Here is an 18,864-nt window from a genome sequence, read left to right on the forward strand (position 1 = left end):
TACCTCAATGCTCTCATATGCATGGCTCAGACGAAGTGAGCGCCTGCAGCTTCTTCGCTCAAACCGGACTAGAAAAAAAAACTTCACTCGCAAAAAGCCAGAACAGAAGTTACATACCTGCAAAGCCTCCTGCGATTGGCTAGCCTTGCAAGATGCTTCCAAATAATAAGCGAAATTTTCTACAAACCCAGAACCTGAGCAATACAATGAGCGGCAGTGCTTTGGCGGCTCTCAGCTCATTGCATGGCGTGTCGCTGTGAATTATTGACACAAGTTAACGCTTGGTTAACGCTTGATTTTTCATTTGCATCCTCGAGACAAACTCAAGACCGAAATAATTCAAGAATAGTTATAGTTTAAACAAAATTACACATATATTTTGACCACTGTAACTCAATAATCCCAGTCTCTTTAACGCATAGGAACAAATGCCAAAAATGAGCATCACTGCCCTGCTCCTGATGTATTCGAAGACTTGTGAAATGCTACACGAGGCCTAATTTCAGAAATTGTGATCCATTGTTACATCACTGGCGCTCTCCTCAGTGCTTCTGTGCACCAAATGACCAACCCTATCCAGAAAGTATTGCTAGTGTGCAATTTTTTTTATGTGCTTCAAGCTTTAAAATGATCTGTGCAGAAGAGGCAGAGAGAGAGAGGTAACAGTTCCCATAACTCAGTGGCTTTTAAGAATATCATGAGCTCCCACAACATTTCTCAGGCCACGACAAAGGACTGAAAGGGCAAGGACCTGCACTACATTGTGACAAGACAAAACATGAGCATATGTGCCACATAAACGGCAGCTTCAGTGATACACGACGTTGAGCTAGATTACAAGAGATTGAAAATGCTGCCAAACACAATACAGACAGGAGGGAAGACATATGTGGTACAGCAGCATCACTCAATTAAGATGTCCTGGAACATGCTCTGTGGTAGTCAACTCTTTCCTCTATGGCTTTATCACACAACCTTAACGAAATACACCCACTGGCAGAGCTCTCCTTGGAAAACTGGGATCAACAAACATCCCCATCACAATCAGTAGCCCTGGACCCTACGATTAATTAAAAGCAAAACCCAGGAAGCACCAATACTAAGGAACACCCACTCTTATGCACAATGGAAAAAGAGATGAGCCCGAGTTGCAACGCTTGAGCAACAATTCGGGGAAAATCCATACGTACTATAGATGGACAATGCAAGCTAACCATCCAGCCCTAAAGCCACGAGCATAGCAACCACAAACCAGACCGGTGATAAACAAATCTGATTTCATACACACAATATCGAGTAAAAATGCAGGAGAGGCAGCTATTGCCATGCCACCTGCTGCATGTCACCCCAAAGAATGACTTCAACATCTAGACTACCATAACTGACAACAGAACATGACTCACAAAGTCATGTCAGGCTAACGCATTTGGCCTACTACCAAAACAAGTGCAACACATCCCTCAAAAGTGTTCCATGGACACACATTCAAATCATCTAGACATCGGGCCATATATTCCTACAATGTGCTTCCAGCACGCCCATGCGCTTGCCCGAGACCTGGCCCACCAAATGAACACATGGACAAACACTGTAGCATTCGTCCGTGTGTAGTGCGCTTCTTTTGTGACAGTGTTTCTTCTCTGCAACTATGATTTAAGAATGTCACTGACTAGCCCAAAAACTTGTTTCCCTGAAGTATATTTTGTCTACAGCGGGCCTTTCTTTCTGTGAAAAACAAGCCTTTCCTACTGTCAATTTGTAGCATTCGTCCATGTGTTGTGTTTTTCTTCTTTTGTAATTGTGTTTTTTCACTGCAATTATGATTCACCCCACTTCTGCCCTTGCTTAGCTTAAGTTTATCGTGGTTCCGTTTGGCTCTTCCTTTCCTGCACAGCACCTGAGCGCATGCCAAGGAATTAAAAAGAGCCAGCCAAAGCGAAACCAGGGCCCGACATAGATACAAAACCATGATTTAACCAAACAGTATGAACATGCCAGCGTGGTCTAGGGGGTCTGACTTAAGATCCAAGGGCACTGGAGGGTTCAATTCCCATCTCACCCTCCCATATCAAAGAAGCTGCCTGAGTTGGCAGTTCCTGCCAACAGCAGCCAGAATAGAACTTGAAGCTTCAATAAAGACACGAGCATCGTGACACTGCTCCTCGGACACTTCAACAGGACACACAATAGCTTTTTCTCTAGTGACCCATCTAGTGCTAGCGCACTAAAACACAACTGAAGGTTATCAAAAATTATGGTGATGGACACAATGGGGGGCATCACATTCCACGGAGGGTGCACCAGGCAGTGCCGTGCCCTCAGGCTGAGGTTGTCTCCCCGATCAATAACGCTATCATTTAAAGTCAAATGCCTTGGAACACTTCAACCAATTGTTGATCATGAAGAGTTTGCTCTTATTCTCATTCCCATTTGCTTGTTGTCATTGTGATGCCATACCTGACTTCCAGATGTGACAGACGAAGGCAGGCTAGTTGGTAGTTGACTATACTGCAACCGTGCAAAGTGACAGGGACAAACAGAAGGACAAAAACGCGCAACTTCAACTAAGGTTTACTACAAGGAAAACCACATTTACACAAGTTTCCTAATCACACCTGATAAACAGAAGACAGCATCATGTCATACATGTGCGGTGACGAGCGTGGCACAAGTTAGCATCAAGATAGTTGAATTCCTTTATGGAAAGAGAAACTGAACTACTGCTTATGCAACAGTTACTCTTTTTTTATGCTATTGGCTTCAAAAATTTCCCTGCTGAGCTGGTTCAGTAATTTTTTCAGGACAATTGTGCCACGGAACCTGGGCGTGCAGTTACGGCAATGGTGACAAAATTTTGCCAAATCACCGGCCCCCGCCAGTGATTCAACGGCTGCGCGGTGCTCCTAAAGACAAACATTCAAGCAACGTCCAGTATGCCCTATGTAACACATGCGAGGGGTATTCTGTACACCACCCCTGTTTTGCAGGGAACGAACCTGTTTACATGCTTAGTGCGGCAATCGTTCTTTTCTCCCTTGCCCTGCACCATACTGCACATGCCCGAAAGCTTTTTTGGCGCAGTGAAGGTGACGTCCCAGTGGTCTTCACGGAGCCAAAAAAGCTTTCGGGCATGTGCAGTATGGTGCTGGGCAAGGGAGAAAAGAACGATTGCCGCACTAAACACATAAACAGGTTTGTTCCCTGCAAAACAGGGGTGGTGTACAAAATACCCCTCACATGTGTGTTACATCGGTGCAGCGGTGGCGTAGCGGTAGAACAGCCGCCTCGCATGCAGGAGGACCGGGGTTCAAATCCCGGTGCCGCGCAATTCTCCACCGGATTAAAAAAAAAAAAATCCGCGTGTCGATGGAATTGCTTACACAGGTTTGGGGTGCGACCTGATGCCGGTGAACACCTCCGGCAACGCACTCCCTCACCAGAACAGGAGTTGGCCACCCTGGTGCAGTAATTGGCCACAACCTCCTATGATAAGCTCCATAAAACCCCGGCCCTCAGTCACCAGCGGCTGCGGAACAACTGACCACGGCGGCGGTCAGACCTGTGATGCAGCAGGGGGTGCTAAGAAAGCCTGGCTCCGCTGGACAGGCCGCCATTGGAAACTGACCCTGGCAACGTTTAATGCTAGAAGCCTAGCTAGTGAAGCTAGTTTAGCAGTGCTGTTAGAGGAACTAGAGGGCATGAAATGGGATGTCATAGGGCTTAGTGAGGTTAGGAGGCCGAATGAGGCATATACTGTACTGCAGGATGGGCATGTACTGTGTTATCGAGGTTTACCGGAGAGGCGACAACTAGGAGTAGGTTTCCTTGTCAATAAGTATATAGCGGGTAATATAGATGACTTCTATAGTATTAATGAGAGGGTTGCAGGCATCGTAATTAGGCTTAATAAGTGGTATAAACTGAAGGTTGTACAGGCCTATGCACCTACATGTAGTTATGATGACCAGGCAGTTGAAAGCTTCTATGAAGATGTAGAATCGGCAATGCAAAAAGTAAAAACGCAGTATACTGTACTAATGGGCGACTTCAATGCCAAGGTAGGGAAAAAACAGGCTGGAGACAAGGCAGTAGGTGATTATGGCATTGGTTCTAGGAATAGCAGGGGGGAGTTACTAGTTGAGTTTGCAGAGCGCAATAACTTACGAATCATGAATACCTTCTTCAGCAAACGGAAGAACCGGAAATGGACATGGAAAAGTCCTAACGGAGAGACTAAAAATGAAATCGACTTCATAATGTGTTCAACCCCCGCCATTGTGCAGGATGTAGAGGTAATCGGGAAAGTGCGATGCAGTGACCACAGAATGGTGAGGTCCCGAATTAGCCTAAATCTGAAGAAGGAACGCAATAGATTAGTAAGAAAGAAACCCATCAACGAATTAGCGGTGAGGGGGAGGGCAGAAGAGTTCAGGATCTCGCTACAGAATAGGTATTCAGCTCTAACTGAGGATGGCGACATAACCCTAGAGGCAAGGAATAATAATTTCAGAAATATCATTACTGAGTGCGCGGTAGAGGTAGGCGGTAGGATAGTTAGAGAGGATACCGGTAAGCTGTCTAAGGAGACGAAAGATTTGATTAAGAAACGCCAGAGTATGAAAGCTTCCAATCCAACAGACCAGATCGAATTGGCCGAGATATCAAAGCTAATCAATAAGCGCAAGGTGGCCGATATAAGGAAGTATAACATGGACAAAATTGAGCATGCTGTAAAAAACGGGGGAAGCCTTAAAGCGGTAAAGAAGAAATTGGGCATAGGCAAAAACCAGATGTATGCGATAAGGGACAAGGCGGGCAACGTCATCACTAATATGGACAAGATAGTCAAAGTAGCCGAGGAGCTCTATACAGATCTCTACAGTAGCCAAAGTAGTCAGGATCGTAATGAGATTGGCGGTAGGGAGAAACAGTCAGACGTTCCACCAGTGACGAAGGACGAGGTCAAGAAAGCACTAGAAACTATGAAAAGGGGGAAATCAGCTGGAGAGGATCAGATAACTACAGATTTGCTGAAGGACGGGGGGGATATCATGCTAGAAAAACTGGCCACCCTGTATACGCAGTGCCTGGTGTCATCGACGGTACCAGAACCATGGAAGAACGCAAACATTATCCTCATTCACAAGAAAGGGGACTCTAAGGACCTTAAAAATTACAGACCAATCAGCTTACTGTCTGTTACGTATAAGGTATTTACTAAGGTAATCACTAATAGAATCAGGACAGCCTTAGACTGCAATCAAGCAAAGGATCAAGCAGGGTTTCGGAAACGGTACTCTACTATCGATCATATCCATACCATCAATCAGGTGATAGAAAAATGCTCGGAATATAACCAGCCCTTATACATAGCATTCATTGATTATGAAAAAGCATTTGACTCAGTTGAAACCTCGGCGGTGATGCAGGCATTGCGAAATCAGGGGGTAGACGAGCCGTACGTGAAAGTGCTGGAAGATATATATAGGGACTGCACAGCAACCATAGTTCTGCATAAAGAAAGTAACAAAATTCCCATAAAGAAAGGTGTTAGGCAAGGAGACACAATCTCCCCAGTACTATTCACAGCTTGTTTAGAGGAAGTATTCAGAGACTTGGAATGGGAGCAGTTAGGGATAAGGGTAGATGGAGAATACCTCAGTAATTTGCGATTTGCTGATGACATTGCCTTGCTAAGCAACTCGGGGGATGAACTGCAAATAATGATTGATGACCTAGACAGAAAAAGTAGAAAGGTAGGCTTGAAAATCAATATGCAGAAGACTAAGGCAATGTGCAACAGCCTCGGGAAGGAACAGCAGTTTACATTAGGTAGCGAAATACTGGAAGTAGTAGGCGAATATGTCTACTTAGGACAGGTAGTAACCGCAGATCCGGACCATGAAAAGGAAATAACAAGAAGAATAAGATTGGGATGGAGCGCATTTGGCAAGCACTCTCAGATTATGACTAGCAGCTTACCAGTATCACTCAAGAGGAAAGTATACAACAGTTGCATCTTGCCTGTACTCACCTATGGGGCTGAAACGTGGAGGCTAACCAAGAGAGTTCTACTTAAGTTGAGGACAACCCAGAGGGCTATGGAACGAAAAATGGTAGGGGTAACATTAAGAGATAGAAAGCGTGCAGAGTGGGTCAGAGAAATAACTCAAGTTACTGACATTCTAGTGGAAATTAAGAAGAAGAAATGGACATGGGCAGGACATGTAGTGCGAAGAGAGGATAACCGATGGTCGCTGAGGGTAACAAACTGGATTCCAAGGGAAGGAAAGCGTAGCAGGGGGCGGCAGAAAGTTAGGTGGGCGGATGAGATTAAGAAGTTCGCAGGGGTCAAGTGGATGCAGCTAGCACAGAACCGGGTTAAGTGGAGAAATATGGGAGAGGCCTTCGCCCTGCAGTGGGTATAATCAGGCTGATGATGATGTGTGTTACATAGGGCAAACTGGACGCTGCTTGAATGTTTGTCTTCAGGAGCATTGCGCAGCCTTTGAATCATTGGCGGGGGTCGGTGAACTGGCAAAACATTGTCGCCATTGCCGTAACTGCGTGCCCAGGTTAGGTGGCACAATTGTCCTGAAAAAATTACTGAACCAGCTCAGCAGGAAAATTTTTGAAGCCAATAGCATAAAAAAAAAGAATGAACGTTGCATTAGCACTACTTCAGTTTTGCTTTCCAAGAAGGAATTCAATTATCTAGATGCTAGCTTGTACCACGCTCGTCACCGCGCATGTATGACATGATGATGTCTGCTGTTTATCAGGTGTGATTAGGAAACTTGTATAAATGTGGTTTTCCTTGTAGTAAACCTTAGTTGAAGTTACGCGTTTTTGTCTTGTGCTTTCTTCTCTTAGTCCCTGTCGCTTCGCGTGGTTGCAATATGCATTCCATATTCCAGATGTGTAATGCTTCTTTGTGTTTCTACTACTTCCACCCTACTTTGTTCTATTCCACGCAATCCATGGCTGCACTGTCTGAACTTGACATCCATGTCAATTTTTTTCATCCATCTGGCAGCACTAAGATAATGAAATAAATGAGTGCTGGTCGGAACCTACCAAAAGTATACTCCTGCACAATGTTGAGGTATCCATAGTCAGGGTTGTGTCCGAAGATGACCACCATGGTGTTGTCAACAATAGCAGCCGTGTGGCCTGATGCCGTCAAGGGTGGGCACAGCTCATTTTGGCACTCAGGTTGGTGCGGCGAAAGCTGGGCCCACCGCAGTTCCTCAGGATCCCAGCGCCACAAGTCATTAGAAGTGTGGCCATCACGTAATGTGCCCCCAAACAGGTACAATTTACCCCTATACATCACCACTGAATGGCCATAACGGTTGGCTGGTGCACTGGTAGTGGTTGGCTTCACCGTATGCCACATCTGAGAGATGAAGTCGAACTTGGCGACCTGCTGGTCAAGCTCTGTGAAGCTTTCCCCACCAAGGATCCACATGGCATCTCCCAGGATGAGTGCTTGGTGCATGGCTCGTCCCCGCACCCAACCAGTTGCAGGCTGAGCCTCGTAGTGTGGAGCACTCTCTGCAATGCTGCAGTCTTCACCTGTGAAAGGTAACCATCTATGTTTGTTCCATGCTCTTGCCTCCTTGGTTTTTACATTACAAGCGTTGCCTGGAGCCAAAACACAAGTGAAAATTCAGTAACTGAGAGCAACACAGAAGATTTTGTTTGAATTTTTTTGGCCACGTTTTGACACAAAAAAGGTAATAGTTTGAAGCAACAATTACTGCTTTCAGTAGACGTGCAAATATGCGCCAGATGCTAACATGTACATAAATATATGTGGTATCTACAGTCGAGCCCAAATATATCAAACTCGAAGGGGATCGCGAAATCGTTCGATATATCGATAATTAAATATACAGAAATCGGCTTGAGATGCCACTTGCAATCGCGAAAAATGATACTGTATTTGTCGGGTAATCAACCCACTCGCATAATGAACCCACCTCCCACATTTGCCCCCCCCCCCCCCCTCCCCCCGAAAATTTGAAAAGAAAAAAAAAAGCGTTTAGTGGCACGTCCCTCTGTTTCGACCGTCGCCTCCACAGGTGCCCAGATGCTAGCAGCAATGTCATGGCGTCTGTCTTTTGATAGATACTGCGGTGGCAGGTACGTAGCGAACTTGGCAGAGTGCCCGTGATGGCTTGATTGCACAAGCCTGGTTCGATTTATCATGCTGGGCTTGGGGCGGGCGTAGTCCACTGCCACAAAATCATTGGAAAGCATGATAGCTGCAAATGCCATTTGAAGCGAACAATGCTAAAAGTCGGTGTCATGATCGCAGCTGACCACGTGCTATCGTTGATTCATAAATGTAAGAATAGACAACTTTCGCAAAAAAAAAAAACCTACCAATAGCTTACGCTACGCCACACGTTCAGCACGACAGCAAGAATGAACGACTCCCGCAAAAAATAAAAAAATAAAAAAAATAACAGCCATTGTCAGTCTGCTTACGGGCTGAGCTGGCTTGTCCGCGCATGCGTAGTGTGTGCTGCTGCGAACGAAGGCCCGGGAAAGAGAGGAAGGGGAGAAATAAAGCTCGGCAGAAAAGTGGACACACGCTTGCGCTTCGCTCTATTGCATTTTTCCCCTCTCCTGAACACCACGGCTACATTAGTTCCCTCTCGTTCCTTCATGCACATAAATAGCAAACGGCACGTGCTGGCGTGCGGCAGCAATCACCACAGATGCACGCGCCTTTGGGAAAAGGGCGTGGCGCTGCCCTAGACCAGCCGTCGCCGAACTGCGCCCTCTCATTCCTTCCGCGCATGGCTTGAAAGCGTCACGCGGCAAACGGCAGAGGGTGATGCGATAGTCTTTGGGAAAGGCACACCGTCCAATGAGTGATGCGGAGTTCGATATATCGAACGACCGATGAAATTGAGTTCGATATACGACGCAGCTTTCATATACTTTTACATGGGATTTTCAAGGGGATATTCCGAGAGTTCATTATAACCAAAATTTGAATTATCCGGGTTTGACATATCCGGGCTCGACTGTATTATGAAGCATGCTGAACCTAATAAAGCAGACTCCCTTTAAGCAGAAGTTGGAAAGACTAGAATATTCCTTCGCCTCATCGGATATTCATCTTCACAAAACTACCCCTAGAAGGAACACGTAAGCATGCTAAGCATGTCCATATATATGCTACACACACAAAAAAAAAGGAATGCAATATATTTCAAAGAAAGGATAACTGCTAGAAGAGTAATTACTAAACTATGCATGAAGTGCCCTCAAGATAGAGCATGAACAAGCTCATGTTATCCCATTTGAAAATGGCATTGCCCCAGTTTCCTTTTTTCACCTTTTCACCGTCTCTTTTTCCTCGCTGTACCACACAGCGGTTTATACTTATTTTTTTTTTTCTGACTGAGATCGTAGCTCCAGTTATGCAGGGACACTGCCGATCTGAATATATGCGCTTCTCCACTTTTCTTTTCATGTGTTATTTTTCTTTCCTCTCTTTTTTTTTTTTTTTTTTTTTTTTTCACTCCAAGGTAAGGGGTCGACCTATATTCCCACTCGACCTATAATATGGTTTTTACAATAGTAGACATTCATTTATAATTTAGTGAGCATTAATAGTTCGACATTGAGATCAGTGCTTACAAACAGCGAGATTTACCGTATTTTCCTGTGTATAAGACAAGGTTTTTTGACAAAATTTTCAGTATTGCGTCCTATACAATGATGCGTCTTTTGTGCATTATTTGTTTCGTTTTGCACAATGTTCATAGGCGAACTTTATCGTGAAACGGTAACGGTAGCGATGCCTGCAATTACAATATTTACAGTCGTTACAGTGTTCTAGAATTGTACAGCAGTCTCACTGGCAGAATGCCAAAAGGTGGCGACATCCATGCTCCTCGTCCTTTCCATGCTGCCAAGACAAGCCAGATCGAGGCGACCCTCTTTTCAGTTACGATTTACAATGTTGTTTGGTGACTATTGCATGTGTGCGTTCTCCTTCCTGCATGTGCTTTGCCATGTATACGTCAAAGCGTCCGCGCGCAGCGATGATCAGCACCGTGATTACGAGCGCAAAGAGGACGCCTAGGCGCTATCTCGGGAAATCGGCAACCACGTACCAAGATGAAGCCTTTTAATACCCCTGTCACACGAGCAAATTTAATGTCATTCGTATCGAATGACATTAGCATCTAATGTCATTATTCCCGTGCTACACGAGAAAATTTAATGTCATTAGGTTCAAATGACATTCTTCATCAAATGAGTTTGGGGAACTCATTCGCATTCAATCGTGAACCGAATGTGTACTCTTGATGCCAGATACACAGCAGAAACAAGTAACGCAACAACGTATTCTGCGCACATTGAAATTTAAAAATTATATTTCTAAAGTTTTGTTTCAAAAGCTGTTAATTTAGGTGTAAAATTATTAGCACTGCAGGCTCTCGTGGAACGGCATTACTCTTGATCACAGCAGTGGTTCAGTCATGGCAGCGACTCACGATCATTTTGGGCTCTGTGCTCCTTGGTAGCTGCATCTCCCCGTGTGTTTATCTCGGAACTACTTAAAGTTTTGGCTGAGTGCCTCACAGTTTGGATGCTAATTGCATGCTCTACGTGTCTCCGTGCGTCTCCGCACTGTGTATCCGCGCTCAGCTGTGTTCAGCCATATTGTTTGTTTACATTGATCAGCTTTGTGGGTGACTCGATACTTGGCTTGGATTTTTATGGCAAAAGTGCTACAGCACAGCCAAAAGTAATGTTTTTTGCTTGAATTATCGTACAGAAATGTTTTGATCAGCTTTAAAATGTTACACAGTGATTTCAAACACCTTTTATGTGCACTGATGTTCCTTAAGTGCAGTATTTTTTTATAGCTGATCGTAATTGCCACCATTTGCGAATGACATTATATTTTACCGTGTAGCCCCGAAAGAAACCGAATGACATTTGATGCATCGAATGACATTCGATTCAAATGACATTAAATCTGCTCATGTGACAGAGGTATAATAACAGTGTTTCTGCTCTCACTGAGCAAGAAGTTTTTCGCACACAAGTGTTGCCTTTTTTTTTTTTTTCTATCATTCGCACACACACGTAACCAATTTTCTTTCAGGCACATAGCATGCGATGGTCGAGTAAGCACGTAGTCAAGTCCTATTGCCCTAAACTGAATACATTGAGGTGAGTCTTATTACTAATTTTTTTTTTGTTGAAAGCCTCTAAATATGAGGGGTGCGTCTTATAAACCGGAAAATATGGTATATGGCTTTTAATATGCGTGTACCAGCCAATGCTTCAATTCGCTGCGTGGGGTTGAGTTCTGCCTTTCTTCACTTTGTGCTACAGAAAAATTCTTGTTAGGGAGCAAAATTTTACCCTTTCAAACTAATTTAAGCATAGTGGGACATGCTGGATCATACTGAGCTATGATTAATAACTCATATTATCATCCTGAAGTTGCACTGAATGCAATGCTAAACCCGCATCCCGCTTCAATCGTTCAATGCGTGAAGTCTGTGCTTCCTTTCAATTTGTAGACCAGCTTCTTTTAAATACAGTAGAACCCCGTTGTTGCGTTCCCGGGTGCTGCGTTCTTATGATCGAGTCCCGGCATGACTCACAGTGTTCTATGCATTAGAAACCCCGCTGTTACGTCGTAACTTCGGGCACGTTCCCGCATCATACGTCGCGAACTGGCAGGCCTGAGTAACAAGCAGCGATGGCCATGTTTACTTTTAAGGCCAATTGACTTGGCCTGACTTGGCCCGACTTGACCTGGCTTGGCCTGTCGTTGCTGGCATGTCTACAGAAGGCGCTCACGGCGCCTGGGCAGGCGGCATCATCATCAGCAGCAGCAGTCGCGCCTTTTTTTGCATCTTTTTTTACCTATCATCATGCCATTTTTCGTTCTCCCATGCTGCTTTCTTTGTGTGGTTGCTGCTTGCGCAGCTGACTTCGTGCTTCGAACTCCTTCCACATATCATTGCATCGTTTCGCACCTCCGGCTAGAAATCATTTCGCGTGTGTTTTCCTGCTGTGGGATACACAAGAAATAAATTCGTACCGTGGTTGTGTGCACACACGTCCAGCGCGCTCAATCGCCCACCTGACGCCGTGCCGACCCTTTCACGTTGCAACATAAATCACTGTGAGTTAGCAGCTGCCTCGTTCCTCCGCAGCGCGGGAACTTGTTACAGTGACGGAATCAAGAAAGCGCAAAGCGCTCTCCTTGGAGGAAAAGCTGAACATTCTTCGCACCGTGGATGCAAACCCGACGTGGAAGTGGCTGTGCATCGCAAAAGATCTTGGACTCGCGCCATCCACCTTGAACTCCATTGTTTCAAAAAGAAACGAGATTGAAGGAAACGCCCGGTCATTCGACATCAAAAGCAAGCAAGCCCGCAGTGCGGGGCACGTGCAGCTTGATGAGGCTGTTTACACATGGTTCAAGCAAGCCAGAGCTGCAAGTATGAATTCTGATGGCACCATTTTGCGCGAAAAAGTGCTGGAGATAGCAGACAAGCTTGGGATCAACGATTTCAGAGCGTCAAACGGTTGGATCGACCGCTTTAAGAGAAGGCACGAAATTTGCTATCGAACCGTGAACGGGGAGGCTGCAAGCGTGGACGCTGCTACTGTAGACAACTGGAAAGAGTCCATGGCGGGCATTATCGAGGGCTACGAACCCAGGGATATTTTCAATGCCTATGAAGCGGGCCTCTTTTATAAGGTACAGCCATCAAAGACGCTGAGCTTTAAAGGCGAGGCTTGCTACGGCGGGAAAAGCAGCCAAGAACACCTCACCGTGTTGTTGTGTTGCAACTCTGATGGCTCCGAGATGAAGCCGTGGGTCATTGGAAAATTTCGAAGCCCACGGTGCCTGAAAAACATCCGGTACCTGCCCTGCCACTACAAGAACAACAGCAAAGCCTGGATAACGTGCGCAATTTTTGAGGAGTTCTTGTCCTACATGGACTCGAAAATGGGCAGTCAGCCAAGAAAGGTTGTTCTTTTTTTAGACAATTGCTCCGCGCACCTTAAGGACACTACGTCGCTGCGGAATGTCGAGGTGGTGTACCTTCTGGCCAACACAACAAGCCACCTTCAACCCTTGGATGCTGGCATCATAAAAAATGTCAAGCATTTTTACAGAAAGTGCATAAAGAAGCAATCTCTGGCCTCAGTGGATTGCGGGCAGCAGCCGACTGGCATTACAGTTCTTGATGCCATGCACTATTTGGCTACGGCATGGAGCGCTGCCACTGCCGCAACGGTCAAAAACTGTTTTGCGAAATGTTTCGCCGACGCAGACTGCGCAGCAGAACCCGTAAGCACCGAGGATTGCGAACTCGGCACGACCATGGAAGCAGTTGGCGCCTACGGGATCGTGTACAGTGATTATGTTTCTGTGGACGACGCCGTTGTCACCTCCGAGATGATGACCATTGACCAGATCGTGGCCGAGTGTGTCGACGCGCACAACAGTGGCGACGAAGAGGAGGAGGTTGAGCCACTGCCTGAACCCACCTTCACTTGGCTGTAGCAGCATTAGACTTTCTCAGAAGGTATTTTTGCAACGACCGCGAGAGCCACACGGCACTGCAAGTATTGGAAAAATGAGTTGTGCTCACGGGACGCGAGAAAATGCGACAGACAATGCTGCACAACTTTAAGCGTTAGCATGGTAATAAACAAGCGTTCACTTGCCCACTACTGTCATTTTTCAATTTGTCCTTCCCGGCTCTTACGTTTCCCGGCTATTACGTTTTTTTTTTTTTACGGTCCTGTGAAAAACGTATCAGTGGGGTTCTACTGTATATGGAAATAGTGTCTGATACACAGCACTGTAACCAAATTAATTGCCTGTAAATATACTTCAAATAAGGCAGCCCACTATCATCACCAAAAGAAACAGCTAATGAAAAGCACTGAAGTGCAATGGAAGATTGCAATCACATTAAGAATGTCAAAACTACACTTCAAGATCCTAGCTGTGATGTGTTGTTCACATTTCAGCAGTGCAATCCTTTCACAAATATTTTGGTGCGACCTGCCGACAGAAGAAAAAGAACCAGCTGCACAAAGAGCGCTGACGTGAACTGCGCGCAGTTAAATATTACTGCCACAAGTACAGCGTAGCATGAGCAACGTGTTTATCTAGTTAAACCTCTATGTAACGAACTTCCATGTAGCAAATTCCTCAATATTACGAAGTTTTTCAATTCCCAAACGCCACCCCCATTAAAGTAGTACATGAATTTCAAAACTCCATGTAACAAGGACGTCGCGGCCGTTGACCTTGATATAACAAACTCACGGCACCAACTGTCTTTTAGCTAGTGCCTAGTTACTGGAAATTTGGCAGAACCTCGCAAGTTTCAGGACGATAAAACCCGAACTGATGTGAGATGAACGCCTACTATAGCAACGCGCGACCGCAGAAATGCAACATGCTGTATTTCAGCGCCGACACCGCATCTCCGTGGCAGACGCAGCAGCTTCCCCTGCTTTTGCTGTCGAAACATGGCACTAAAATAGTTAATGCTTAAAAGCGGTATAAAATAGCAGAAAATACACAGGGCGAGCAGCGCGCGTCTATCACTGCCATGCAGTTGCTCGCAGGCTTCGCGCGGCGGTAGCGGGAACAGTGGAGCGCACTGGCGCAAGATCCAGGAGTTTTACAGGCAATGCGAAGCAGAGTCGGTCTCCTGGGGCAACGCGTGGCAGCGGCAGTGCCAGCGCGCGCGCTCTCCCCCAGGGTGATTCCTCCTACACTCCCTTTTCCCGTTCCCTCGTAGACGCATCACGCAAGGCACAAAGGAGGTGGAGGCTGCTGTCGAGCGGCGTGATCGCAAAACATTTTGCCGCTTCTATGACTTCGAATAACTCTGATTTACCGCAAACACTTTCAAGGTAGTTTCCCTTACATCAATTCTTAATCTGGTTTTTGTTCTACATTGCCCTTTTGGGTATTCACGCAAAAACTGCAATCAATGAAAACCTGGATGTACCGAAAAATTGCGGACATTTTACAATTTCGTTATAACCAGGCTTAACTGTACGTAGCAAAGCATGATGCCGCCTTGGACAAATTGGTTCATGTCGAATATGGCAAGGCTGGTTGCGCAACAATCCTGAATGGTTTTGCTTGCATGGTGGATGTTTGCTGGCACAGACAACAATCTCCAGTTTTACGTCGGTTCTTTGTCTTACACCAACTAATACAAAATGTTCAGCTAAAATTGGGTGCTCACATTAAATGAGACAAAGTAACTCAATCAAGAGAAACTTGTTGCGCCAAGACTAATTATAGGCACATGATGTTTCCAATGATTACCTAAAGGTAAAGCTGCGTCAAGTTTGTTAAATAGCACTTCAGCCAATGCAGTGTTGGGTCAAAAATGTGGATTCTGGCTTCCAATTGATTCCTGCACCACGATGCTCTCCTTAGTGCACAAATTTAATTACTTCAACAGTATGTTTATCATTTTAATACATTTAAAGCAAGTATTAGACTGGCATGAAAACTTTCACATTTTTTTTTAGGCTTGCCTCAAAAACAGTTGTGTTGCTAAAAGCTGACTTCACGTTTTACGCTGGTTTTCCATTCATTGCAGCAGACCAAACTCAATGTGCCCGAGCTTGACCATGTCGGCTAAGTTGGTTGAGATGGGTCACAGCACTGAACAGGTGCTGGCCCATGGTGACGAAGTATACTAAAGACATTGCTTAGCAAAAGAGCACGAGTGAAAGAAAAAAACAATAAAGACATGAAACAAAGCAGCAAATGACAATGCTGATAGCACTTTTCACCTTTCATGGATGTGTCACAGATACAGTGCCCTCTCTCCTTGTCACAGGAACCGCCATTACAGTCTTGTGGACAAACTTGAGTGCCACAGTCATCTCCTGACCAGCCTGGAGAGCACTGGCATGCACCATCCACACATTCACCGTGGGAGGAACAGTTGTGCGAGCACCCGTTGACGCTGCAATGCATGACAAGCACCGCCAAACAGCCGCCTTGAACACTGTACCATTTTAAAAGTTTCTCTGGTCAAGAAGTCTACTTCCTTGCCCTTGATTCAAGGCCTGTTACACTGCTATCTTTGATTGGATAATTCAGAAATTAACTGGAGAAACAGTCGCCACACGCTAAAAACAGCAGTCCTTATTGGTTATGCTATTTCTCTGCACTAGAGGACCCATTTAGACCAAAGTGTCTATGAAGTCGCTACACATAGAATAAAGCTATGCATACGACATTAAACTGACTACCAATCAAGACAAATTACCATAGCACAACTTCAATGACACACACAAAGGTCTGCCACAGGTATTATAAACAAGCAATCTTGCACCTAAGCCCTGGCGACTGTGCATAACCATATGATTGGGGTGAGGGGATGAGGGTCTACAAATTACAAAAGCTTTAAGAAAAATGAGGTGAAGCATGGATAAAAAATTATGCATTTTAAGAACAAAGTTTATTATATAGCCCATTAAGGCAGCTTCACCATTAAGGACAGCATGTTTGTAACTGTGTAGAGTGACACAAGACAGGATGATTACTTTGAGGTTACTAAACATAAAAATTGCTTTAAATAAAAAAGCAATTGGCCGCGAGATCGACCAGGGTTCCACCTTGGAGCGCAGCGGCGAACTCCAACTCCCGTTAGAGCATTTAATGCAGGTTTCCATGCTTTAACATGAGAACAAAATGCTTCCTTTTTTTAATGCTCAATGTACTAACCAGGGTGTCTAGCAAACCACTATTTTCAAGGTCCCTGACTTTTCCAGGTTTTCCCCGATTATTTAAGTTCAAATTTCCTGATGAATGAAGCAGTTAAAAAATGTAGCTGCTGATGATAATGAGCATAGACAAATAAGTCAAAATAAAAAGCTATTTATTAATCATATTCTGCAATTTACAATAGTGAAAAGATTGTCATTAGTGTTAACGGCTGTTAAGAACGTCAAAAGTTTGCTGAAAATTAAAAGCGCATTGATGCCAGCCTCAGAGCATGCAAGCCGCCCACCCCGCAAACAGCCGAGCCAATTCAATCCAATATAGTGGCACGTGCGCACTTGGCAGCACAGCTCGGCAATCGCTTTCGCACTGGCCGCTGCCGGCACGGTTATTCCTGCTTTTTGTCATGTACTACCCTCACGCAGCGCTTCCGCATATTCTAAAGAGTATCCACCCCATGTGCGTATTGGTTCTTCTATAGTGACAGCTAAGCCATTCGCAGGCGTCATGATAGCACAGCCGCTCGCTGGTGTAAAAGTGAAATCTGCATAAATAACATACTTGCTCTGCATCAACTTAAAATGAAAATGTACTGCAGAATATATTGTGCGATTTTTCCTTAACTTCTTTACTGAAAGCTTTACGCTAAATTTGCATGTACTGCTTAACTAGAAAACGAGCACGTACACACCACGCAGACACGAGTATGTGCAAGTCCTCAAACACAACCTTTAAAGATCCCAAAATAAGCATTATATCTAATTCCTCCTTTCAGCACTCGCCTTACAAACTTGACAACTTCCAGTTAACCGAGTACGTTTGGAACTGTCAGCACTGAAGGCCTTAATGATGGCACAACAGACTAGCAAAACCAATTTTAAAACATGGCAGCAAAAATTTTAAGAGAAAAAGCATCAAAGATATCACATCTGATGACAGGAAAAAAAACAAAAAAAAACATGGAAGCAGACAGGAACAACGAACTAAAGGTGTTAGTGCAAACAGAACCACACGCTAAGAAGGTTTCAAAACAGTAGAAAAGACCACCAAATGCCCTGCCCCAATTCCGTCACAATAGAATGCCACTTCAGAAGATAAAAAATAAAGTGAGCCACGCACCTGTAAGTTAAGTTAAATCCGCTCATATTATATACAGCATCACTGTAAAAATGAACAAAAGCACTCCCAGAATGAGTGACGATTTCAGGAAGCTTTGTGGAGCTCCCTTTTGACAAGAGGAGGCCACTGAAAAGCAAGAAAGATGGCGGATAAGGATATGTTACAAAGCAAATGCCGAGCAGCCTTACTACACAGAGGCAAACTATGAAAAATGTGAACCATTACAATTGTACATCAGCAGTACAAAAATGACAAAGTTCTTTTACATCATCCCAAATAAATAAAAGGACTAAATACACAGCAGTTTGTGTAACTAGTGCAGTTGCATGTACAACTAAGGCAGTCAGTTCTGCGTTGACTTTCTTCTCCAGAGACCAACATATGGCCAAGCTTCCAGACATAGTATATCACTTACTGTCAGAGCACTTAAAATAGCTGACAGCACTTAAAATGGAAAGACCACAGAATAAAGCCAATTTTTCAAGATGGAATATTAGGTCACAGTCGCTACATTGATATATACTACACGACAGAAAAAATATAAAGCTGCGTGTGTGTGTGTGTGTGTGTGGGGGGGGGGGGGGGGGGAGACTTAACTAAGAAAGGAAACCAGTACTGAAATCACAAATTCTATTTCAAATGATGCGAATGAATTCTCTTCAACAGCACTCAACTAAAATATGCAAAAGGCTAATTTTAACCCTTGAGAAGAACACATGTAATTTATCACATGAGCTACTAGTTGCTTCAATCAGCCTGAAAACAGTATTTTCAGACAACAGGTACGAAAAACACATGTACAGGACTACATATTGTAGAAACTAATGCCTCCTAACTAAATAATTTGTTCAATCTAACAGTGCTACATAAACAGACCAAGTAGGCAGGGATGAGAATGCAAAATAACACACTATTTTTTATCATTATGCAATAACAATATAAAGATATGTATACATATCTGCATATTC

General features: G+C 44.6%; 1 protein-coding gene across 2 annotated transcripts in view; it reads right to left on the reverse strand.

Moving 5' to 3' along the window:
- dsd (attractin-like protein dsd) overlaps nucleotides 1-18,864 on the reverse strand; it is a 153,137-nt gene that overhangs the window by 124,740 nt on the left and 9,533 nt on the right. For both annotated transcript variants that reach the window (XM_084591538.1, XM_084591539.1), the window contains 3 exons: nucleotides 17,897-18,022; nucleotides 15,841-16,016; nucleotides 7,078-7,578 (listed from right to left, as the gene is read on the reverse strand). In XM_084591538.1, the coding sequence (XP_084447664.1) occupies nucleotides 7,078-7,578; nucleotides 15,841-16,016; nucleotides 17,897-18,022 (803 nt within the window). The remainder of the gene's footprint in view (nucleotides 1-7,077; nucleotides 7,579-15,840; nucleotides 16,017-17,896; nucleotides 18,023-18,864) is intronic.

This window comes from Amblyomma maculatum, chromosome 1, assembly GCF_055883805.1.
Source record: "Amblyomma maculatum isolate TAMU_Amacu chromosome 1, ASM5588380v1, whole genome shotgun sequence".
Taxonomy (NCBI): Eukaryota; Metazoa; Arthropoda; class Arachnida; order Ixodida; family Ixodidae; genus Amblyomma; species Amblyomma maculatum.